General features: G+C 45.1%; 1 protein-coding gene across 4 annotated transcripts in view; it reads left to right on the top strand.

Annotated features, from left to right (window-relative positions):
* LOC118395819 (protein MTSS 2-like) overlaps positions 1-25452 on the top strand; it is a 44985-nt gene extending 19533 nt beyond the window's left edge. The window contains exons 4-14 of one of the 4 annotated variants that reach the window (XM_052466008.1): positions 16534-16618; positions 16740-16831; positions 16951-17025; positions 18906-19063; positions 19478-19585; positions 19913-20143; positions 22104-22175; positions 22277-22417; positions 22851-23027; positions 23226-23394; positions 23724-25452. In XM_052466008.1, the coding sequence (XP_052321968.1) occupies positions 16534-16618; positions 16740-16831; positions 16951-17025; positions 18906-19063; positions 19478-19585; positions 19913-20143; positions 22104-22175; positions 22277-22417; positions 22851-23027; positions 23226-23394; positions 23724-24619 (2204 nt within the window). In that variant the 3' untranslated portion in view covers positions 24620-25452. Of the gene's footprint in view, positions 1-16533; positions 16619-16739; positions 16832-16950; positions 17026-18905; positions 19064-19477; positions 19586-19912; positions 20144-22100; positions 22176-22276; positions 22418-22850; positions 23028-23225; positions 23395-23723 lie in introns of all 4 variants that reach the window. The other 3 variants (XM_035789776.2, XM_052466009.1, XM_035789779.2) reach the window with 3 other exon arrangements.
* The last annotated feature ends 656 nt before the right edge of the window (positions 25453-26108 follow it).

A 26108-nucleotide genomic window follows, 5' to 3' on the forward strand; every position in this document is an offset into this window, starting at 1 on the left:
TTAAAGGGGTCCAGGCCAATTGGCAAAATAGGTACTGTCGCCCAAGAAGTGGCTGATGGACCCCTTCAGCTAGCCTGGAGATGGGCCTAGGACGAGGCTAGCTCCAGGCTAACTGGTGCTTGCTTCAAGGGGCGGACATTCCTGGGAGCATAACTATGAGGAAGTTCTGTTCTTTATCTACCGCTGAACAGCCTCTATAAACATATTGATGTTTGACAGAAGAAGAACCTATCAGTCAGCACACTGAAAAACACTCAAGTGGTTTTAGCTAGCGGCAACTGGGCCATCAGCAACCGCAGGACTCTCCAGAGGGTGGTGCAGTCAGCCCAACGCATAACCGGGGGCATACTACCTGCCCTCCAGGACATCTACAGCACCCGGTATCACAGGAAGGCCAGGAAGATCATCAATAATCTCAGCCACCCAAGCCACGACCTGTTCACCCCGCTACCATCTAAGGTGGAGACACTACAAGTGCATCAAAGCTGAGACCGAGAGACTGAAAAAAAGCTATCTCCAGGCCATAAGCCTGTTTAATAGTCACCACTGACTACTGACACCACTGACTATACTCATCCCGAGTATTGTTATTATGGTTCTCGTCCTGTGTATTGTTATTACGGGTCTCGTCCCGTGTATTTATTAGAGATTTACACCTCACTCTTTGTTTGGGTTACAGCTAGAGGTCGACCGATTAATCGGAATGGCCTATTAATTAGGGCCGATTTCATGTTTTCATAACAATCGGAAATCTGTATTTTTGGACACCGATTTGGCCATTTTTTTACACCTTTATTTATCCTTTATTTAACTAGGCAAGTCAGTTAAGAACACATTCTTATTTTCAATGACGGCCTAGGAACAGTGAGTTAACTGCCTTGTTCAGGGGCAGAATGACACATTTTTACCTTGTCAGCTCGGGGATTCAATCTTGCAACCTTACAGTTTTAACTAGTCCAATGCTCTAACCACCTGATTACATTGCATTCCACGAGGAGACTGCCTGTTACGCGAATGCAATAAGAAGCCAAGGTAAGTTGGCTATCAACTCCCGAGTTGCTAGCATTAAACTTATCTTATAAAAAACAATCAATCAATCATAATCACTAGTTAACTACACGTGGTTGATGATATTACTAGTTTATCTAGCGTGTCCTGCGTTGCATATAATCGATGCTGTGCGTATTCGCGAAAAAGGACTGTCTTGCTCCAATGTGTACCTAACCATAAACATCAATGCCTTTCTTAAAATCAATACACAAGTATATATTTTTAAACCTGCATATTTAGTTAATATTGCCTGCTAACCTGGCTTGTTGCGAGCTCTGTGAAGACTATTTCTTCCTAACAGAGACGTACAACTTCGCAAAACGGGGGATGATTTAACAAAAGCGCATTTACGAAAAAAGCACAATCGTTGCACGACTGTACCTAACCATAAACATTAATACCTTTCTTAAAATCAATACACATAAGTATATATTTTTAAACCTGCATATTTTGCTAAAAGAAATCCAGGTTAGCAGGCAATATTAACCAGGTGAAATTGTGTCACTTCTCTTGCTTTCTTTGCACGCATAGTCTGTGTATATGCAACAGTTTGGGCCGCCTAATTTGCCAGAATTTATAACATAAATTATGACATAACGTTGAAGTTTATGCAATGTAACAGGAATATTTAGACTTATGGATGCCACCCCTAAGACAAAATACGGAACGGTTCCGTATTTCACTGAAAGAATAAACGTCTTGTTTTCGAAATTATAGTTTCTGGATTCAACCATATTAATTATCTAAGGCTCATATTTTTGTCTGTTATTATGTTATAATTAAGTCTATGATTTGATAGAGCAGTCTGACTGAGCGGTGGTAGGCAGCAGCAGGCTCGTAAGCATTCATTCAAACAGCACTTTAGTGTGTTTTGCCAGCAGCTCATCGCTGTGCTTCAAGCATTGAGCTGTTTATGACTTATCAAGCCTATAAACTCCCGAGATTAGGCTGATGTAACTGATGGCTAGCTAGTTAGCGGGGTGCGTGCTAATAGCGTTTCAAACGTCACTCGCTCTGAGACTTGGAGTGGTTGTTCCCCTTGCTCTGCAAGGGCCGTGGCTTTTGTGGAGCGATGGATAACGCTGCGTCGAGTGTGGCTGTTGTCGATGTGTTACTGGTTCGAGCCCAGTTAGGGGCGAGGAGAGGGACGGAAGCTATACTGTTACACTGGCAATACTAAAGTGCCTATAAGAACATCCAATTGTCAAAGGTATATGAAATACAAATCATATAGAGAGAAATTGTCCTATAATTCCTATAATAACTACAACCTAAAACGGCTTACCTGGGAATATTGAAGACTCCTGTTAAAAGGAACCACCATATGTTCTCATGTTCTGAGCAAGGAACTTAAACGTTAGCTTTCTTACATGGCACATATTGCACGTTTACTTTCTTCTCCAACACTTTGTTTTTGCATTATTTAAACAAAATTGAACATGTTTCATTTGATTTGAGGCTAAATTGATTTTATTCATGTATTATATTAAGATAAAATAAGTGTTGTTGTAATTGTCATTGTTACAAATAAAATAATAAAAAAATCGGCCGATTAATCGGTATCGGCTTTTTTGGTCCTCCAATTATCGGTATCGGCGTTGAAAAATCATAATCATAATATATATATCTATATATATATATCTATATATATATATATATATATATACAGTTGAAGTCGGAAGTTTACATACACTTAGGTTGGAGTCATTAAAACTCGTTTTTCAACCACCTCACAAATTTCTTGTTAACAAACTATAGTTTTGGTAAGTCGGTTAGGACATCTACTTTGTGCATGACACAAGTAATTTTTCCAACAATTGTTTACAGACAGATTATTTCACTTATAATTCACTGTATCACAATTCCAGTGGGTCAAAACTTTACATACATACAACTTTAGAAGCTTCTGAACCTGAAAGGCTGCTCAGCAAGGAAGAAGCCACTGCTCCAAAACCGCCATAAAAAGCCAGACTACGGTTTGCAACTGCACATGGGGGACACAGATTGTACTTTTTGGAGTAATGTCCTCTGGTCTGATGAAACAAAAATAGAACTGTTTGGCTATAATGACCATCGTTATGATAGGAGGAAAAAGGGGGAGGCCTGCAAGCCGATGAACACCATCCTAACCGTGAGGCATGGGGGTGGCAGCATCATGTTGTGGGTGTGCTTTGCTGCAGGAGGGACTGCTGCACTTCACAAATAAGATGGCATCATGAGGAAAGAAAATGATGTGGATATATTGAAGCAACATCTTAAGACATCAGTCAGGAAGTTAAAGCTTGGTCGCAAATGGGTCTTCCAAATGGACATTGACCCCAAGCATACTTCCAAAGTTGTGGCAAAATGTCTTAAGGACAACAACGTCAAGGTATTAGAGTGGCAATCACAAATCCCTGAACTCCATCCTATAGAACATTTGTGGGCAGAACTGAAAAAGCATGTGTGAGGCCTACCTGACTCAGTTACACCAGCTCTGTCAGAAGGAATGAGCCAAAATTCACCCAACTTATTGTGGGAAGCTTGTGGAAGGCTACCAGAAACATTTAACCCAAGTTAAGCAATTTAAAGGCAATGCTACCAACTACTAATTGAGTGTATGTACACTTCTGACCCACTGGGAATGTGATGAAAGAAATAAAAGCTGAAATAAATCGTTCTCTCTACTATTATTCTGACATTTCGCATTCTTAAAATAAAATGGTGATCCTAACTGACCTAAGACAGGGATTTTTACTAGGATTACAATTTAGGAATTGTGAAAAACTGAGTTTAAATGTATTTGGCTAAGGTGTATGTAAACTTCCGACTTCAACTGTATATATATATATACACACGTGTTTGTTTTGGGCTTCATTCCCGTCATGTTCATGACGTACGCTATTTTGGGTAGAGAAATAAAAAAAACGATTTCATATTCCTGTGCATGTCTCCTATCATATAATACAACGTCACAGAGACTGCTGCCCTGTGTTCATAGTCATTGAACACTGGTCACTTTAATAATGTTTACATACTGTTTTATCCACTTCATATGTATATACTGTATTCTAGTCAAGGCCCATTCTATATACAGTGCATTCGGAAAGTTTTCAAACCCCTTCCCATTTTCAACATTTTATTATGTTACAGCCTCATTCTGAAATTGAGCAAATATTTTTTTCCCCACATCAATCTATACGCAATACCCCATAATGACAAAGCGAAAACAGGTTTTTAGACATTTTTGCAAATGTATGAAAAATAAAAAACAGATACCTTATTTACATAATTATTCAGACCCTTTGCTATGAGACTCTAAATTGAGCTTAGAGGCATCCTGTTTCTGTTGATCATCCTTGAGATGTTAATACAAATTGATTGGAGTCCACCTGTGGTAAATTCAATAAATTGGACATGATTTGTAAAGGCACACACCTGTCTAGATAAGGTCCCACAGTTGAAAGTGCATAAAAGAATGGCGCCGGTGGAGATGGCTGCCCTTTTAAGGGCTCCCAAACAATTGTGTTATTGTGTGTGTTTTTTTCGTGTTATTTGTAACTTATTTTGTACATATTGTTTCTGCCACCGACTCTTATGACCGAAAAGAGCTTCTGAATATCAGGACAGCGATTAATCACCTCATACTGGACAAAGACTTTTTCTTTAATGAGTCGGACGCAAAGGATTTACTTCAGACAAGGCCCAAATCCCTGTCATTTGCATTAAGAAGAGACAGAGATATTAGGGACGTAGGTCAGGGTGCCTTGTAAGGATCTGACGGTGAGTGAGTAATCTGCCTTTTCAGTCCTATTAGCCAACGTGCAATCATTGGATGACAAAATGGTTGAGCTCCGATCAAGATTATCCTACCAACGGGACATTAAAAACTGTTATATCATATGTTTCACTGAGTGGTGGCTGAACGATGACATGGATAACATACAGCAGGCTGGGTTTTCTGTCCATCGACAAGATAGAACAGCTGCCTCCGTTAAGACAAGGAGTGGCGGTCTGTGTCTATTTGTCAATAACAGCTGGAGCACGAAATCTAATATTAAGGAAGTCTCAAGGTTATCTTGCCTAAAGTAGAGTATCTCATGATAAGCTGTAGACCACACTATTTATGTTTTGCGTAGCTGTCTATTTACCACCACAAACCGATGCTGGCACTAAGACTGTACTCAACGAGCTGTATAAGGCCATAAGCAAATAAGAAAATGCTCATCGGCGCTCCTAGTGTCCAGGGACTTTAATGCAGGGAAACTTCAAACCGTTTTACCTCATTTCTAGAAGCACGTTACATGTGCAACAAGAGGGGAAAAAAAAACTCTAGACCACCTTTACTCCACACACAGAGACACGTACAAAGCTCTCCCTCGCCCTCCATTTGGCAAATCTGATCATAACTATCCTCCTGATTCCTGCTTACAAGCAAAAACTAAAGCAGAAACTCGCTCAATAAGAAAGTGGTCAGATGACACAGATGCTAAGCTATAGGAATGTTTTGCTGTCACAGACTGGAATATGTTATGTGATTCTTCCGATGGCATTGAGGTATACACCACATCAGTCACTGGCTTCATCAATAAGTGCATCCATGACATCCCCAAATACAGGTGTGCTAAGCTTGTAGCGTCATACCCAAGTAGACTCGAGGCTGTAATCACTGCCAAAGGTGCTTCAACAAAGTCATGAGTAAAGGGTCTGAACACTCATGTAAATGTGATATTTCAGTTTTTAATTTTTAATAAATGAGCAGAAATGTTTTTTTTTTAAACTGCATTTGCTTTTCCATTGTGGTATTGTGTGTAGATTGATGAAAAAAAATAGATTTAATCCATTTTAGAATAAGGCTGTAACATAACAAAATGTGGAAAAAGTCAAGGGGTCTGATAATTACTACTGTACACAACTTTTCTATTCTGTGAGCGTACCAAGTAATTAGGCGTCACTCTAAAGCGGGAAGGTGGAATAAACGAGTCAGGAGTAGGTTTTTCTGATTGAACACGGTTCTCTATTGAGGGTATTTTGTCAACAAAAACATTCTAACATAATCAATAAAAAATCTTCCAAGGAAAAACACACATCTTCTTCTCCAGATGAAACAAGAACACAATAGGATAATCTTTAAACTACAACAAACATAAATCACGGGTTTGTCACCGTCTTAGTGGTACTTTCAGCACAGCTTCTCTCTCTCGGTGGCCATCTTCCAGAGTTAGTTTTCCCCCTCTCTGCTGGTTCCATTCTCTCTTTTATAGGGGAAGGAGAGTATCTCATTAGTACCGTCAGCTGTGCTTAATTGACTCTGGTTACCTTGTCTCCCATGCTTTGTTGGGCTACTATCCATGAGCCCAGCCTGCCCTCTAGTGGTCCTTCCACATACCTTCCCCCCCAGGACCGAACCGGAGGGTCGGGCGCCAGATGCACCGTCTTGGTCGCGTCGGGACAGCGCGTCTGCATTCCCGTTCCTCGATCCGGCCCTGTGGATGACATGGAAAGAGAACGGTTGTAAAGACAAAAACCATCTGGCTATTCTGTTGTTATTGTTTCTCTTACCAGCCATCCACGTGAGGGGCGCATGGTCAGTAACTAATGCAAACCTCTGACCCAGTAGGTAGTACCGGAGATAATCGAGGGCCCACTTGATGGCTAAGGCCTCTTTCTCTACGGTCGCATACCTCTGTTCCTGATCGCTGAGTTTCATACTAATGAAGAGAATCGGCTTCTCTGCTTCACCTTTACCCTGAGCTAGTACGGCCCCGAGCCCTGTATCCGAGGCGTCGACCTGCACAATGAACTCTTGTGAGAAGTCCGGAGCCTGTAGAACGGGATCAGAACACAGGCCATCTTTTAACAATTGAAAGGCCTCTTCCGTCTCGTCTTTCCACTCTACCTGGTTTGGCAGGTTTTTCCTGATGAGGTTTGTGAGGGGGTTGGCAATGGTTGCATATCCCGGGATAAAACGGCGATAATATCCTGTTATCCCTAAGAAGGCCCGAACGTCCCGAACGTCTCGCTTGGTCCGGGGTCGAGGCCAGTCACGAATTGCCCTGGTCTTCTCTGCCTGCGGGCGTATTTTCCCATTCCCCACGGTATACCCCAGGTATTCCGCTTCGGACAGGCCCAGGCAGCATTTATTTGGATTGGCTGTCAACCCTGTGGCTTCCAAACTCACGAGCACCGCCCGTAATCGCAGGAGGTGACTATCCCAGTCCTCGCTGTGGATGACCACATCGTCTATGTACGCCGCTGCATACTATTGATGGGGCCGTAGAATGGCATCCATGAGGCGTTGGAAGGTTGCAGCAGCTCCGTGCAGCCTGAAGGGCATCCTCACATACTGGAAAAGCCCCTCTGGGGTGGCGAAGGCAGTCTTTGGGCGATCCTCCGGAGCCACCGGCACTTGCCAATATCCCTTCGTCAAATCCAGGGTAGTGATGAACTTGGCCTTTCCTAAGCGCTCCAAGAGTTCATCCATGCGGGGCATGGGGTACGCATCGAATGTAGAGATGGCATTCACGCCCCTAAAGTCGTTGCAGAGTCTCATACTACCATCGGCTTTGGGGACCAGGACTATGGGACTGGACCACTCGCTCGTCGAGGGCTCGATCACGCCCATCCTCAACATCTCCCTCACCTCTTTCTTAGCGATGACTCGGCGAGCCTCAGGAATCCTGTAAGGGCGGATATGCACTTTCTTGCCGGGTTCAGTGTGGATATGGTGGAACAGGACATCTGTTTGTCCTGGGAATGGAGAGAATATTCGACCAAAGTTCATAATCAGCTTGTCTAGCTGTCTTGACTGCTCCGGTAGGAGAGTTTGGCCACGGCGCACCTGTGGTAGAGCCTCTTTTTTTTCTTTTCCCTCCAGGGCCATCAAAGCCACCTCCTCCTCTCATCCATGGTACGTCTTCAGCAGGTTTATGTGATAGAGTTGGACCTTCTTCCTCCTGTCAGGTTGCTTGATGAGGTAATTGACCGGTGAGACCCTTTTCATTACCTCGTAGGGCCCCCTCCACTGCGCCAGCAAGCGATGTTCGGCCGTGGGCACAAGCACCATCACTTTCTCTCCCACGGTGAACTCACGGGGGGTTGCAGATTTATCATAGGCCCGGCCTTGGGTCTTTTGGGCCTTCTCCATATGCTCCTTGACTATGGGCCACACTGCTGACAGGCGGTCTCTCATCAGGGTAACGTGTTCTATTGTGGATCGAAAGGGGCATGGTTGGGTCTCCCAGGTCTCCTTGGCGAAGTTGAGGATTCCTCGACAGGGTCTGCCATAGAGCAATTTAAACGGAGAGAATCCAGTGGATGCCTGGGGTACTTCTCGCAAGGCAATCATTAAGTGTGGGAGAAGCATGTCCCAGTTTTTCCTGTCTCGGGACACCACTCTTCTCAACATGCTTTTAATTGTTTTGTTCAAGCGTTCACACAAACCATCTGTTTGAGGGTGGAATATGCTTGTACGTATCTGTTGAACCTGATATAACCGACACAAGTCCTTCATCAACCGGGACATGAACGGGGTTCCTTGATCGGTTAAGATCGTCTTGGGAAGGCCCACACGAGAGAACATCAGGAATAACTCCTTGGCAATTCCCTTTGACAACATGTTACGCAGGGGTATGGCCTCCGGGAACTTGGTAGCGTAATCTATAACCACTAGGATGTACTCGTGTCCTCTGGCGGATTTTGGGAGGGGTCCTACGAGGTCCATAGCTATGCGTTCAAAGGGAGTCTCTATGATGGGGAGAGGAATCAAAGGGTTACGTAGGTGTGGCCGTGGGGCTGTACGTTGACATTGATCACACGTCTTACAATACCTGGCCACATCTCGGGTGACACGGGGCCAATAGAATCTCTGCATGATTCTGTCAATAGTCTTGTCTCGTGCCAGGTGTCCTCCTAGGACGTGGGAATGGGCTAACTGTAGAACTGTATCCCTGTATGGTCTAGGCACCATTAGTAATTCCTGGTTTTCCCCCCTTCGTCGTACGAACCAGTATAAGAGACCCCGCCTGATTGCATAGTAAGGAAGAGGGGGCTCACCTGATCCGTCGACGTTCCTCCCGTCGATCACCTTCACCTTCCTCATGGCCTCCCTTAGGTCTGGGTCTCTATGCTGCGAGGTGCCGAACTGTCCCTTTAATTCCTGGGGCAGGTCGACCTCGGTAGAGGGATGTGGAGGTTGTTCCACATCCCCATCAGGGGTGACCGAGGAGAATCCCTTCCAGGTTCCCTCCTCGGATGGAGCTTCAAATATATCCCTTAGTGCCTGGTTGCTCCTTCCTTCCTGCGTTGTGTATAACCCTTCACAGGTGTCTTCATCGGTGGTTTCCTGGAATATCTGTCGTAAACGTTGGGTCGCTATTTCTTCCTCTGCTGTAGAGGACGAGGACGCGGCTACGTCTCCTTGTAGTACTACCTCGGGCTTGGAGTTTCTCTTCTTTCCTGTCCCCCTTCTTCCCGTGCATAACGTCATCTGTCGAAGCTCCTTATATAGGGGACAGTCTCTCCCGATCAATAATGGCACCTTCAGCTGGGGCACTTTCCCTGCCCTGACTGTACACCTTCCTTTTGGAGTGAGAATAGGCAGATTCACAGTGGGGTAATAGTGGGTGTCTCCATGGATACAGGATACGGCTACTTTGTCTGGTAGCAGTGTTGCGGAGGTCACCATCCGCTCCTCTACGAACGTAACCATACTTCCCGAGTCGAGAATAGCTACCACATCTTGTCCTTCAACTCGCACCGGAATCTCTGAGGCTATCTCTGCTAACCAACAGTGTTGATCCTGCCCCCTCAAAACGGGATGTGTGGGGGTAGGCAGTGACGACTCCGTGACCATGGGCTCATCCTTGCTAGGACATTGTGGGGCATAATGGTTGGGAGACTGACACTTATAACACCGACCCGGCTGTGTGGTGGCTTACTTCTCCCACGCCCGGGGGGGGCTTGGACGTTTCGGTGGCGGGCGCGCCGGGGTGAGTCGTGGTACGGGATTGGAAGACTCCTTCCGTTCCTCCTTGTCACTTTTTAACAACTCCCCTGTAGACCGATATGTTTCCACCGCCTGGGCTATGTCGTCGGCTGACAACGGGTTGGCTTGCCCCACAACCCTTTTTAAGTCACTGGGTAATTCTCTCAATATCTTGTCCACTACGAGAGTCTATCACATGTCCTAATCCCTTTCCAGGTTCTAGCCACTGTTTCGTCAGTCGTATTAAGGCAAAGATCTGGGCACGGACGGGTTGGTCAGCTGTATAGGTCCATTGATGGAACTTTACAGCCCTATCTCTGGCAGTCAGCTGGTACCGGGACAGGATCTCAGTTTTTAGTCGCCCGTAGTCCGCAGCTTTGCGGGAATCCAGGTCAAAATAGGCTTCCTGAGCCACTCCGGTCAAAAGAGGAGCTAATGCGCTAGCCCATTCTGTGGGCGGCCACTCTTCCAAGGTGGCCGTCCTTTCGAAGGTCATGAGGAAGGCCTCAATATCATCCTCCTTGGAGAGACGAGGTAAGATGGCGTGAGCAGCCGCTCTTGGCCTAACTCTAGGTTCTTCTCGTCGACTCAGCTGTTGTTGCCGGAGTTCTATGGATGTCTGCTGTGCCGTGATCAATTGTTGTAGTAGGGCGTTATCCATTGTTCTTGAATGGTTCCTCCGGGTCTACTGGAAGAATATTGATTTACTCACTTATCCTTGTGTCACTCGTCCACCTAATACCTGCATTCTCCACCAATGTGAGCGTACCAAGTAATTAGGCGTCACTCTAAAGCGGGAAGGTGGAATAAACGAGTCAGGAGTAGGTTTTTCTGATTGAACACGGTTCTCTATTGAGGGTATTTTGTCAACAAAAACATTCTAACATAATCAATAAAAAATCTTCCAAGGAAAAACACACATCTTCTTCTCCAGATGAAACAAGAACACAATAGGATAATCTTTAAACTACAACAAACATAAATCACGGGTTTGTCACCGTCTTAGTGGTACTTTCAGCACAGCTTCTCTCTCTCGGTGGCCATCTTCCAGAGTTAGTTTTCCCCCTCTCTGCTGGTTCCATTCTCTCTTTTATAGGGGAAGGAGAGTATCTCATTAGTACCGTCAGCTGTGCTTAATTGACTCTGGTTACCTTGTCTCCCATGCTTTGTTGGGCTACTATCCATGAGCCCAGCCTGCCCTCAGGTGGTCCTTCCACAATTCATATACTGTCAATAAGTTCTATACATACCATCAGACTCTGAGATTGCTCTTTCTAATATTTCTTAATTTATGTACATTTTTGGGATTTGCGTGTATTGTTTTGTACTGTTATGTATTACTGTCCTGTTGGAGCTAGGAACATAAACATTTCACTACACCAGCAATAACATCTACAAAATATATGTACGCGACCAATAAAATTAGATTTGACACACACACACACCATGTTGAAGACGATGATGGAGGCCCCTGGCTCTAGTCCTGTAGCTCCTGGTGGGGCCAGTGCAGCCCCTATAAAGCCAGCCTGTTAAAGTAGTGATTCCCCTCCCCTGAGGATCACTGGGGATAATCAGGACCAGAGGTCTGGGTCTGGAACCACTCACCAGTCTATGAGCCTGGTCTGCTCAACAATACTGTACACAGCCACTTTTACTATGGTGGTATACAGCTATGTAGCTACCTGTGTGAGTATGTGCCTATACGTTCATCCACCTCTGAGATGTGACTATTTACGATAGCAGCTGTTATTTCTTACATTTTGTTATACACAGCTGGTTTTCGTAATGGTTATTTCCCACTTTGTCTGTGTTGAGGACATCCAGAATGGCAATTCCCTTCAATGTGTGTTGCATTGGATGGATCCATTTTAGACAGGCGTTAGTGAGGGGAGAGTTTGAGGCTATCCCAGTGTCTGCTCCAGCCAGGCCTGTGGTGTGGGCTATTTTGGTGGCTGTGGGACTCCAAGGCGTGGAGCCTAGAGCGTGTCCGCTCAGGGCCAGGTCTCCAGTATGCAGGAAGCCTGCTGTACAGGACCCTCCAGGATGTAGCTGTCAGTTGATCCCTTCTGGGGGGGGAAGGGAAGGGGAAGCTGGCAGGTGTGGATGGGAATGAGGGACAGGGTTAGGATGGAGAGGGGATGTGTGTGTGTGGCTGACAGTGACATTGGGAAGGTCTGTTATAGAGATAAAAGGTCCATTACTTCCTTCCTTCCTCCATCCATCTCTTCCTTCTTCGTTCCTCCTCCTGCCAAATCACCCTCTTTAGAGCTGATCTGCAGCTGTGGACGCCTCCTGTAGTGAAAAGACGTTGTGGAAAGAGGAACACTGAGAAAGTGTGTGTGTGTGTCCTGTGTATGTGTCTCTGTGTGTGTGTGTGTCTCTCTGTGTGTACATTTCCATGTGCAATACTTAAATGTATACAAATTTATGCTTAAGAATTTTCTCTGTCAGGGTTCCTTAAACCTTTTCAGCTGAAGTCCCAAATGAGAAATGTACTGTCCTCCCGTGACCCAAATCGTTCTCCAACTACCCAAACTGTAAGAATAAATAGTGTGTGATTATAGATGATTATACAGTTGAAGTCGGAAGTTTACATACACCAAATACATTTAAACTCAGTTTTTCACAATTCCTGACATTTAATCCAAGTAAAAATTCCCTGTCTTAGGTCAGTTAGTATAACCACTTTATTTTAAGAATGTGAAATGTCAGAATAATAGTAGAGAGAATGATTTATTTCAGCTTTTATTTCTTTAATCGCATTCCCAGTGGGTCAGACGTTTACAAACACTCAATTAGCATTTGTTAGCATTACCTTTAAATTGTTTAACTTGGGTCAAAAGTTTCTGGTAGCCTTCCACAAGCTTCCCATAATAAGTTTGGTGAATTTTGGCCCATTCCTCCTGATAGAGCTGGTGTAAATGAGTCAGGTTTGTAGGCCTCCTTGCTCGCACACGCTTTTTCAGTTCTGCCCACAAATTTTCTATGGGATTGAGGTCAGGGCTTTGTGATGGCCACTCCAATACCTTGACTTTGTTGTCTTTAAGCAATTTTGTCACAACTTTGGAAGTATGATTGGGGTCATTGTCCATTTGGAAGACCCATTTGCGATCAAGCTTTAACTGACTGATGTCTTGAGTTGTTGTTTCAATATATCCACATAATTTTCCTTCCTTATGAAGCCATCTATTTTGTGAAGTGCACCAGTCCCTCCTGAAGCAAAGCACCCCCACAACATGATGCTGCCACCCCCGTGCTTCACGGTTGGGATGGTGTTCTTCGGCTTGCAAGCCTCTCCCTTTTTCCTCCTAACGTAACAATGGTCAGTATGGCCAAACAGTTCTACATTTGTTTCATCAGACCAGAGGATATTTCTCCAAAAAGTGCGCTTTTTGTCCTCATGTGCAGTTGCAAACTGTAGTCTGGCTTTTTTATGGCGGTTTTGAAGCAGTGGTTCATTGCTGAGAGGCCTTTCAGGTATGTCGATACAGGACTCATTTTACTGTGGATATAGATACTTTTTTACCTGTTTCCTCCAGCATCTTCACAAGGTCCTTTGCTGTTGCTCTGGGATTGATTTGCACTTTTTGCACCAAAGTACGTTCATCTCTAGGAGACAAAATGTGTCTCCTTCCTGAGAGGTATGACGGCTGTGTGGTCCCATGGTGTTTATACTTGCGTACTATTATTTGTACAGATGAACATGGTACCTTCAGGCGTTTGGAAATTGCTCCCAAGGATGAATCAGACTTGTGGCGGTCTACATTTTTTTCTGAGGTCTTAGCTGATTTCTTTTGATTTTCCCATGATGTCAAGCAAAGAGGCACTGAGTTTGAAGGTAGGCCTTGAAATACATCCACATATACACCTCCAATTGACTCAAATTATGTCAATTACCCTATCAGAAACTCCTGAAGCCATGACATAATTTTCTGGAATTTTCTAAGCTGTTTAAAGTCACAGTAAACTTAGTGTATGTAAAGTTTTGACCCACTGGAATTGTGATACAGTGAATTCTAAGTGAAATAATTTGTCTGTAAACAATTGTTGGAAAAATGACTTGTCATGCACAAAGTAGATGTCCTAACCGACTTGCCAAAACTATAGTTTGTTAACAAAACATTTGTGGAGTGGTTGAAAAACTAGTTTTAATGACTCCTTGTCAACTTTGACTTCAACTGTATGTGTGTGATACTGGCATATTCACATTGATTTGAAGGCCAAACATCCTTTAAATAATTATCAAATTCATCAAGTGTTGTAAAGAGACTAGACAGAATGGGGAGGTGAGTCCAATCCATAGTTTCACTAAAATTGGCGATATTGGTGAATGCAAATACACAGGTATTTTACAAATCATCACCTCTTTCAGGAGAGATAAATACAGATAGGTGTTTGTAAGCGCCTCACATGGCCCCTGTTCCCTATATCAATTCCTCTGTTGTCCCAGTGGGTGAGATTCAGCTGGCTAAAGCTGACCTCTCACCTTTACCCCTTTCAGTCAACACTTCTGTCACCTGGGAAGGAAAAAGCGAAATCACAACACGACTAAACTCCCCCCACATATCATCCCATCCACACATGATTGTCAGTGGATACATCCATGGATCCCCCAAAGCCATCCAGCATCTGGCTGGAAAGCCCTGATGCCTTTGGGAGATGGAGGTCTGTGAGTTGGAAGGCTTTTCATGTAGTCCCAGGAGCACTGAAGCCAATAGTTAGGGGAATGTGTTGTGAATCATTCTATGTCTTATGACGAGTTTGTTTCAGCAAGGATTTAGTATAGTCTCTGGTTATACAAATGGAATAGATTACTCTTCATTGTTTGCAACCATCTTCAGTATTCCTCAGTCAGTTAATGTTTGATTTGACCCAGTTATATCAGCAGTTGTACTCTTTTACATTTTTTTTTTTTTTAACCTCTAATAGCCTTTTCAGAACTACTGAACTGAGCCGAGCTGTAATGCTCTGGCCTGGCCACATATCCACCATTGTTCCTGGAGCCATTACAGTTCAGGTTGGCACAGTAGTTTTAAAAGGGTTTAACTGTGTGCAGGCCCAGGGCTGGTAGGTTGATCCTTTCTCATGGACAGACAGGTTCAAGCCGGTCTCTCCTCGCTCCCCTGTAAGAATGGTGTTTAGGAAACAGAGAGAACAGGAAAGGCAGAGCAGGCTGAGGAAGAATAGAGGGATATCCCCTTACAGGGTTCCCTCCCTTTTCCTTCTGGATAGAGGGCTGAGAAGTTGGGAAGGGCGGGGGGGGTTGTGTTATGTAAATCACTTCAACTGTCTACACAAACAAGACTAATACAAACATATACCTGCACATACACACATCAAACTTCATCGGAGGTAGTCCTCGTCTGGCTGATTTTTTGGTGTTTATTTGTGTGTGTGTGTGTGTGTGTGTATGCGTGTGTGCGTTCATGCATTTGTGTGTGTGCCTGCCTGCCTACCTGGGTGTGTGTGTGATGATGTGAGACCCTCCCGACCATTCCCCGATCATCCCTCTGTGGATCAGTGCATTAGAACAGGGACAATACTGTCAGATATTACTGCAGTACCGCTGGAGCCTGCAGCCGCTGGAGCCTGCAGCCACTGGAGCCTGCAGCCGCTGGAGCCTGCAGCCACTGGAGCCTGCAGCCACTGGAGCCTGCAGCCACTGGAGCCTGCAGCCACTGGAGCCTGCAGCCGCTGGAGCCTGCAGCCACTGGAGCCTGCAGCCGCTGGAGCCTGCAGCCACTGGAGCCTGCAGCCACTGGAGCCTGCAGCCGCTGGAGCCTGCAGCCACTGGAGCCTGCAGCCACTGGAGCCTGCAGCCGCTGGAGCCTGGAGCCACTGGAGCCTGCAGCCGCTGGAGCCTGCAGCCACTGGAGCCTGCAGCCGCTGGAGCCTGCAGCCACTGGAGCCTGCAGCCGCTGGAGCCTGCAGCCACTGGAGCCTGCAGCCACTGGAGCCTGCAGCCGCTGGAGCCTGCAGCCACTGGAGCCTGCAGCCGCTGGAGCCTGGAGCCACTGGAGCCTGCAGCCACTGGAGCCTGGAGCCACTAGAGCCTGCAGCCGCTGGAGCCTACAGCCACTGGAGCCTGCAGCCGCTGGAGCCTGGAGCCACTGGAGCCTGCAGCCACTGGAGCCTGCAGCCGCTGGAGCCTGGAGCCACTGGAGCCACTGGAGCCTGCAGCTTGGGGCCAGCCTGGGCTTAACACCCCAGCAACTCAGACAAGCTGTTTTTTACTTTGTTGTGGGGTGGGGTGACTTAATCACCAAATGCAATTCAATTGCATTGGTGTAGTTGGTGTCCAGACCAGGGTAGTAGATGCAAGATTATGTTGAGGATGAATGGGCTGCAGCCTATAGATGTTGGATTGATTACTTTTGACATATTCCTCAAAGATTTTCGTTGGAGAAAAGAACTGCAAAAGCTGAGCTCACTAGGGTCCCTTGTTGTAATATGCAATGCCTCCCCACAGTGGTTGTGTAAACCCATACTACTAGAACCAGTCTTTTTCCTCTCTCCAGGTGGCACCAGGGACATTGGTTCAGCTCTGACCAGGATGTGCATGAGACACCGCAGCATTGAGACTAAATTACGCCACTTCACCAAGTATGTACTCCATGTTCAACCTTGCCTAATTGCTCTCCCTACATCTCTGTGCATTGCTAATGGTGCTACAAGTCATACAAGTCCTGTCCTTACTCTCCCTCTTCTTTCCTCTCCTTTCCAGTGCTCTTATGGAAGGCCTAGTCACTCCTCTCCAGGACAGGATAGAGGAATGGAAGAAGACTGCTAACCTGCTGGACAAAGACCACGCCAAAGGTGAGGGATAGAACAACCCTGCCTTTATGGGGTCAAAGCTTAAGAACTTTGTGACAAATGTAAGTCATAACTCCATTAAATGTTATAACTCCAGAGTCAATTGTCCCTCTCCTCCTCAGAATACAAGCGGTCTCGTCAGGAGATAAAGAGGAAGTCCTCAGACAGTATGAAGCTCCAAAAGAAAGCCAGGAAAGGTAACATCTAACCGCACCCTGTAGCGTGATCTGATTGGCTTCTTCTAGAAACTAATGGCTACTGATTAGCGACTGTCCAAAACAGACTGTAGACTTTAGATAGAGGATGTTGATAGTGCTGCTAATTACCATCACCTAACTGGGAGATTGCACCACCTAGTGCCCTGGATGTGAAATTCATTGTCATGGGTTTCCAATGAGGGGTAATTCAGAAATGTGTTATTCAAAAAGTTTGGAGAGTTTTTGAGGAGTCAAAAAATATAAGGTTTATGTTTACAACAGCAAGTCCTGCTTTTATCTATTTCCATGCATACAACGATGACAGTGCCAACTCTTATCTTGAGCTTTTTGTCTCTGCCACCCCCCAACTTTCCTCTTTCCACCCATGCTACCTATCTGTCTACTCCTCTGCCCCCTCGCTGGCCTATTCCCCTGATGTAGAGCTTTTAGGTATGTGTGCTGTTCTCACGTTCTCATATGCATTGCATGAGGCATTTCCTGATAATGTTCTAGTTGTTGTCCGGTGTGTGTCTGTGTGAATGTGCGTGCATCATCACGTCATTATGTGTGACCATCTTACCCGTACTGTTGTGTCTGTCTGATACTGGTGTCTCCTAATATTCCTCCCTCACTGTTATTGTCCCTCCTCCTCTTCATACCCCACTTAGTCGTCATGTCACCATGTTTCATAAGGCTGACTCATACATGGCAGCTGAATATTTCATCACATTGTTGTATTTTCCTGTGCTTGTTAATCATTTTCATTTCAGGACCTCCATCCATATCAAGTGGTTGTTGCTGATCTCATTTAGGACTCACATGGTCTCACACAGTTGAAGTCGGAAGTCTACATACACCTTTGCCAAATACATTTAAACTCAGTTTTTCACAGTTTTCCTGACATTCAATCCTAGTACAAATTCCCTGTTTTAGGTCAGTTAAGATCACCACTTTATTTTAAAATGTCAGAATAATAGTAGAGATAATTATTTATTTCAGCTTTTATTTCTTTCATCACATTCCCAGTGGGTCAGAAGCTTCCCACAATAAGTTGGGTGAATTTTGGCCCATTCCTCCTGACAGAGCTGGTGTAACTGAGTCAGATTTGTAGGCCTCCTTGCTCGCACACACCTTTTCAATTCTGCCCCCAAATTTTCTATGGGATTGAGGTCAGGGCTTTGGGATGCCCGCTCTAACACCTTGACTTTGTTGTCCTTGAGCCATTTCCCCACAACTTTGGAAGTATGATTAGGGTCATTGTCCATTTGTGACCAAGCTTTAACTTCCTGATTGATGTCTTGAGATGTTGCTTCAATCCAAATAATTTTCCTTCCTCATGAAGCCATCTATTTTGTGAAGTGCACCAGTCTCTCCTGCAGCAAAGCACCCCCACCACAGGATGCTGCCACCCTCGTGCTTCACGGTTGGGATGGTGTTTTTCGGCTTGCAATCGTTCCCCCTTTTCCTCCAAACATAACAATGGTCATTATGGTCAAACAGTTCTATTTTTTATTTTTATTTTTGTTTCATCAGACCAGAGGACTTCAACCTAAGTGTAAACTTCCGACTTCAACTGTATGTGCTGTAGTTTCGTCCTATTCTCACTGACACATTGTTTCATTTCACTGTAGTGTTGTTTTTTAATGGCGGTCAAACTTAGTAGAGTGTTATAATCACCAGTCTTTCTTTTCCCCCTCCCCTCTCATTTCATCCTCATACTCTATCGATCTTACCCAATGCCCCTCATTGGCACCCTGTTCCCCTTCACTCACTATTGACCCCTCCCTCTGCTATCCCCTGACCCTCTCTCTTCTACCTCTTCTCGTATTCCCTCCTCTATCTATCTCCTCTTCTCTCTTTACCCCCCTACCTCTCCTCAGGCCGGGGGAACTTGCGTCCCCAGCTGGACAGTGCCATGCAGGACGTCAGTGACCTCTACCTGCTGATGGGTGAGACAGAGAAGCAGGCGGTGCGCCGGGCCCTCCTGGAGGAGAGGGGGCGCTACTGTTCCTTCATCAACCTTCTGCAGCCTGTGGTGGTGAGTATAGATCGAGGATCAGATTACCCTCCCCATATCTGAACCTTAACCAGTATGTGGAAAAAACTTGCCTGACTAGATTATATGGTGATGAGAGAGGAGGGCTGCTGATATACCAGGGGTGGGCTCTGGGGAGAAGTTGCCTTGTTTTTAGGCACAGATTTAGAATCTGTTTACCTTCCCGACATCGTACCATTAACCATTATGTGGAAAAAGTTGACGGAATATAGGTTAGTGTCAGGGGAAACTGCATCCTATTATAGGGTTGTTTAGTGGGCTTCATCTGGGTAGGACATACAGGGATGTGTTTCAGCTTTCATGTTAGTTATTTCAGTTTGTCACAGTTATTTCAGCTAATCTATTTTGTCTTTGACTGTGTGTTGCTGAGTAGAAGGTCTTGTTGTTGATCCTCAGAATGGAGAGATAGCCATGCTGGGAGAGATCACTCACCTGCAGGCCATTGTTGATGACCTCACAGTGCTGACTGAAGACCCGCACAAACTGCCCCCGGCTAGTGAGCAGGTACGTACAGTACTCTCCAAAATACCTGAACCCAAAACACACTCCTGTCCATACACATGTACTCATCATGCAAGCACACATGCTCAATGAGTAGCAAACACAAATAACCAGCGGCAATTAACACACATACACACAGAAACCCTGGAGTTGTTCAATCAACTTGAGGTCAAATAGGTAATACGATATTGAGACTTCAGACTTCAGATTTAACTCTGATTTAGTTTAGTTTAGTTTAGTGAATAGATCTCAGGTCTGAAAACTACACTGAGTGTATGTCTTGCTTGTGCTAACTGTGTGTTGTGCTATGCTTCTCCCTCCTCTCCTCAGGTGATCGGGGACTTGAAGGGTTCAGACTACAGTTGGTCCTATCAGACCCCTCCCTCCTCTCCCAGCAGTGCTGCTTCCAGGAAGAGCAGTATGTGCAGTATCCTCCAGATGCCCAGCTCCGCTGCCCACCGCCTCAGCAGTGTCTCCTCCCACGACTCAGGGTTCATCTCTCAGGATGCCAACACCCATTCCAAGCCCCCCTCACCCATGCCCTCTGACATCACCAGCCAGGTAGGCACACCTCTGAGTCAGTCAGGCCCTAAACTACACTCCAGGTTCACCGGCACTTTCTTGATTAACAAGACTTGGGAGTATGGTAACACTAGAAAAAGAAAAGGAGAACCTCACACTCTAGGAGCTCAGATGCAATCATTTTATAACCAATGTTTCGACAGACAAGCTGTCTTCATCAGGGTATAATGACAAACACTGTGGGTCACTAGTTTATATAGTGTCAAAGGACACACACAGGCGTCTGTTATCATGGCCGGGTGTGGCCTGATATCAATAGTTAATTCTTAGATATAAACAGAACATACAAAAAACATGAATGATAGCGTACGATCAAAGATACAATTTAGCAACATAGGCCTACAAACATTTACTATGAACAGCAAAATCACAATCATCACAAGAATGGCTTCAGATCAAAGTCTACGTTGAGACCGAAGGGAAAAAGGGTCTTTAAATTAAAGATCCAGGCAGCCTCTCGTTTAAACAATAAATTGTTGAGGGTGACATGTTCGTTGCCAATATAATGTAGGGATGAAATCGAGTGGGTCACTTCCAAAAGCAAAAAGTGTTGCAACTGGGTAAGTCGAGTTTTTGAACCTCATGGTGCTACGATGCTCCGAGATTCGTACTTTTAATTTGCGCTTTGTTTTACCCACATCATTTTTTCCACAACGACAAGTTATAAGATAAATAACTGTCTTAGTAATATTATATTAGTGGAGCACATGATAACATCTTTGATTGGGATCTGTTTCCGTTTGGGGGTGTTTGAAGGATCTACATTTGTAAGTGCCATTGCATTGAGCGCAGCCATTACACTGGTAGTTTCCATCCGGTAGAGGCGTAAATAGAGGTGCAGGGGTATTTTGGAGTGGTAAATCAGAGTTGACCAATTTATCTGAGATTTCTGCCCCACGAGAATACGACCAAGGGAGGGTCCGAAAACACATTACAGATACTGTCATCGGATCTTAGAATGTGGCAATGTTTGTGAATGAATCCCTTAATTTGTTCAGAGCACTTTGAATAGCTGGTAGTTAGAATGCAAGAATGCTTCTTTTTGCGAGACTGTCCTTAAAAGAGATCATGTCTCGATTTGTTTTGAATTTTCTCTATGGCAGTATTAATCTGACCATTTTTGTACCCCCTCTCCTTTAATTTTCTTTATGTCTCAGCCATATTTCTGTCGAAATCTGATTTGTTTTTTTGCAAACTCTTTTGATTCGACAGAATTGGATGTAGGGCAAACTGCTTTTCAAGGGAAGCGGGTGACAACGATCATCCCTCAACAAACTATTACCATCAGTAGATTTCCTGTAAAGATCAGTGTATAAAACATTATCCTTACACAAGATCAGAAGATCAAGGATACTGATTTGACGTGTGTCAGATTGCATAGTAAATCTCAGATGCTCAGAACAAGAGTTAAGAAAAGCATGGAATGCTCACCCCTCCATAGAACAAAAATATGATCAATGTACCATTTCCAAATAATGTTTGTCAAGAAAACATTTTTGAGAGGATTGAAAATTGACTGTTTCTCCATGTAACCCACATACAACTTAGCATAGTTAAGAGCCATGGCGGATCCCATAGCAGTACCCTTCATCTGAGTAAAGAAATAATTTAGAAACATGAAGTAGTTGTGTGTGAGTACTATTTCAGCCAATGTTATAATGCATTCATTAGTTCATTAGGGGCGGCAGGGTAGCCTAGTGGTTAGAGCTTTGGACTAGTAACCGAAAGGTTGCAAGTTCAAATCCCCAAGCTGACAAGGTACAAATCTGTTGTTCTACCCCTGAACAGGGGGCCTAGTGGCTGTCATTGGGCCCCTACATCGGGCCCCATTCTTAACTGACTTGCCTAGTTAAATAAAGGTTCCATGGCAAAAGATAAATATTCTGTGTTAGTTTGTCATAGAAGTGTTCTCTTATCTCACTCCTTCCATCTTCAGAAGACCACCAGCTCAGCCTCTTCTGAGGCATCAGAAACCTGCCAGTCTGTCAGCGAGTGCAACTCTCCCGCTGCGGTTAGTACACACTCACATACACACACGTATTGTGGCCCCCAGGGATCTTCCTACGGTATGGGATAAACATGCTGACTCAGACATGTTTGTCCATTCCGCAGTTTGGCTCATGCTCATCCTTCGGTACCTTCCGCTCCACTCTCTCTTACACTGGCTCCGGCATACTTCCTGGGTCCCCCACATTTAACCGCTCTCCTGGATCCAACACCCACTCACCCACATCAAAAGTTCCTAGCTGGAAGGTTTGTTTTTGTTTGCCTAATTGCTTTTTCCTTGGTTGTATCAACTCATTTGCATAATACATGATGCATAGTAACTTTATGACCTCTTTATCCATTCTTTTGTCAAACTCAGCTTTCAAATATCTCATACCAAAGATTTGCTAAAACACATTGTAATAACATGTTCATGCTTAGGCCTCAGCATTTTAGCCTGGTCTCAGATCTATTTGTGTTGTATTGCCAAATCCTATGGTCTTTGACATGAGTTAGCAAGACAGCACAAACAGTCTGGGACCAGGCTATCTGAGACCAGGCTATAACCTCTTCATGGACCCCCATACTGCTTCAATTGTACCATAATGAAAAAGACTCCCGAACAGCTGATTGATAGACGTTCTATCCAAGGGTACATTGTTTAGTTCATTTCTTCATTGCCTCAATAATATCACCACAGGATTGGTCCAAAACGAGTACCTACGAGCCCTTATTGGCTACCACGCTACAGCGAAGGAGAGAGTCATTGGACAGGATGAGGGAGCAGGAGGTTTCTTCCAGTCCTAAAGGGTTCTCTGGGATGCATCCAGACACTCATAGGTCTATTCTAGCCCAAGCTGCCATAGCCACAGCCAAGGTAATGATGAGCACACAGTGGATACAGCACTCAACCATCAGCATTCATTGTTGAAATTTGGATCTTAATCTTTGTCACTACTGTATGGTAATATGAGTCTTTTCTCTCACTCTCTTCCTTCTGTGCCTGCGTCTCTCTCTGTGGGTGTGTGTGTGTGTGTGTGTGTGTGTGTGTGCCTGCGTCTCTGTGTGCGTGCAGCACAGTGGTGAGGCCATGTCCCCAGCAGCCAGTACACTAGCCATGGTGCTGATCCGGGGTCTCAGTGTAGAGCATCAAAAGAATAGCAGGGAATCTCTGCAGTACTCCAGTGGCTACAGCACCCAGACAAACACACCATCCTGTTCAGAGGACACCATCCCCTCACAGGGTAACAAACACTCTACACAGTACCCTACTGTACAGTATATCTTTTTTAAAATGTTTATTTATGCAGGTTATTATCATTGACCTAAAATATCTTACATACAGTACCTAGAAAATATACCTTCTCAAAGCAATATACACTCTCAAAGTAAAATACACCCTAGTATACTAATTTCTCCTAAAGGGGAATACTTTATCATAGAAAATATAATGTATTCATCCTTCAAATTATCACACATTATTTGATCAGAAGCTAATATAATCCATCCTCTTAGAAAAACCCGCTCTCATTTGACCAGATCAGTTTAACTACATTTTCTCTCTTTTGTTCAGGGTCGGACTATGAGTACTACTCTCTGAACGGGGATGCTGGCACCAGCAGGGAGGCCGACTTTGACAAGTCCTCCACCATCCCCCGCCACAGCAACATCGCACAGAACTACCGCCGCATGATCCAAACCAAGAGGCCTGCTAGCACCGCTGGGCTGCCGGCCGGAGTGAGCCCTCCTGGGGGTACGCATGGAGAGACTGCAGGGGGTGATGGAGGTCGTGACGGGGGGCATGGAGCCATCACCTCTGGAACAGCCACCATCCGCCGAACCCCCTCCTCCAAAACAGGAGTGAGACGTACCCCTTCCACCTCGGGCCCCATCCCCATCTGCCCCCCCATCGTTCCAGTCAAGACCCCCACTGTGCCAGACTCTCCAAGCTACTCCCCTGGCTACTCCCTCAGCCCCACCCAAAAGCACATGGGCAGCAATGAGTACCAGTATGCAGATGAGTCTCCACCCAGTGCCCTGGAGTACAGGAAGGTCTCCCCCAAGCTGCTGAGCCTGCCTGACACCAGCACCTGGGGCTCCAAAGGGGGGCTGGAACGAAGCGTCTACGCCCAGCAGCCCCCTAGCATGGCTGGCCTCAGCCCAGAGGAAGACTCCCAGCTGGCCGCCAACCGCCACAGCCTGGTGGAGAAGATAGGAGAGCTGGCGGCCAGTGCCTATGCCCTTGGTGAGGGTCAGTTCCCTTTCCCCCCTCTGGACCCTCTGCCAGCGAACCCAGTCGGGACAAATTCTGTACCCCAACACCCACAACACCTACCCCCTAAGTCGCAGGAGGGAGTGGACATGCTGGTGTCCATACGGAGGGGTGTGAGGCTTCGCAAGGCGGTCTCCAATGACAGATCAGCCCCCAGGATACTCCAGGATACTGCTGCAGCCAGGATACTGCGGTAGTATCTCCTGGAACTGACCCCAGAACTGTGGTGCCCTTTCTTATAATAAGCTTAACCTCTAGTTGTAAAATGAATGAACACTCATCATATACAGGATTAGACTGTATGAAATGAAAGGGAATCAAGTGTCAATGTGTAAAGATTTAATGAATGGCCATGGGTGACCAATGGATAAATGTCATATTTTATGTTGTATTGCTAATTCCTATGTTGTCTTTGGGCTTTGGTTGTCTATTTCCTCTGTCTCCTGATGCGTCAGGCCAGACACCTCCCCCATATTCACAAAGTGTCTCAGAGTAGGTGTGCTGATCTAGGATCAGTTTAGCCTTTTAGGTCATAATGAATAAGACTATATGACAACGATGACCTTATCCTAGATCAGCACTCATACGCTTTATGAATATGGGGATAGGTCACTCCATGTAAGGGTTGAATGTGTCTTATTGTGTGTGTACTAATGCCGCATTCACACGCTAGTCGGAACTAGGGAACTCACAAATTCCCAACTAGCTAATTAGTGACACGTTCAAACAGTAATAAGTCATACATTTATGAGTTTCCTAGTTCCGACTAGCACGTGAACGCAGCATAACACAGCCATCTGTCATCTGAAAGTGATGGGGTCAAGTTGCTCCGTGAACCTGTCTGTATGTTATGTATTATTATACTGATGTATATATTACTGTTTGTAAAATAAGCTGAAAACCAATTGTGTATGTCACATATCGGAGAAATGTAAAAGTCATGTAAAATAGGACGCGATGTGGCAGTGGTTTTATTGGTGTACTGTACTATCAATATATTCTGCAATTAAACAACCATTTCTATGGAACAATGGAGAACTTTATTTTGGATCTGTGAGATTTTACATGATGCACAAACAATGGAGGTTTTAATGCCTCAGCCTATAGGCTAATTGAACATCTAAGTAAGCGTAGTTCTCTAATGGAATTATTACATGGCTATGTATTAGGTTTAGATGAAGGAGCAAAGGGCGCGAGAAGAGCACATACATAGTTATCAGGACAGATACTGGAGGTGTAAGATGGTAAGATGTATGTTTATCTATTTGTACTTGACTCTGTCACTAATCACCACTAGAGAGCAGTCTCACCGGTGTTATTATGGGTCCGGTGGTGCTGGTGGTGGTTCATGTGTATAAGGTCACAGGTAAAACAGGTTATAATCATGCATGGGTGAACAGGAGATACTTTTTTTACTGCTACTTACAAGATTACCACAAACCTTAACCACAGGAAAACATAAGTTCATCTGTCACCTGTATCATTGGATTTATCATTGAAATTTGAAATAGCCAATACCTACAAAGGGGTTCTCCCTGACAGCAATCTCTGAGACAGAAGGGAGCACTTGATAATAACCAAAGTGTCTGTGATATGTTGACTGGACTGGTGGTGGCGCCAAAGACCTTTCATATGCTTGGGGAAGCTTGGCCGAGTTTCTACTTTCTAATATAAAACCACAAGAGG

The sequence above is a fragment of the Oncorhynchus keta genome, chromosome 17 (genome assembly GCF_023373465.1).
Source record: "Oncorhynchus keta strain PuntledgeMale-10-30-2019 chromosome 17, Oket_V2, whole genome shotgun sequence".
Taxonomy (NCBI): domain Eukaryota; kingdom Metazoa; phylum Chordata; class Actinopteri; order Salmoniformes; family Salmonidae; genus Oncorhynchus; species Oncorhynchus keta.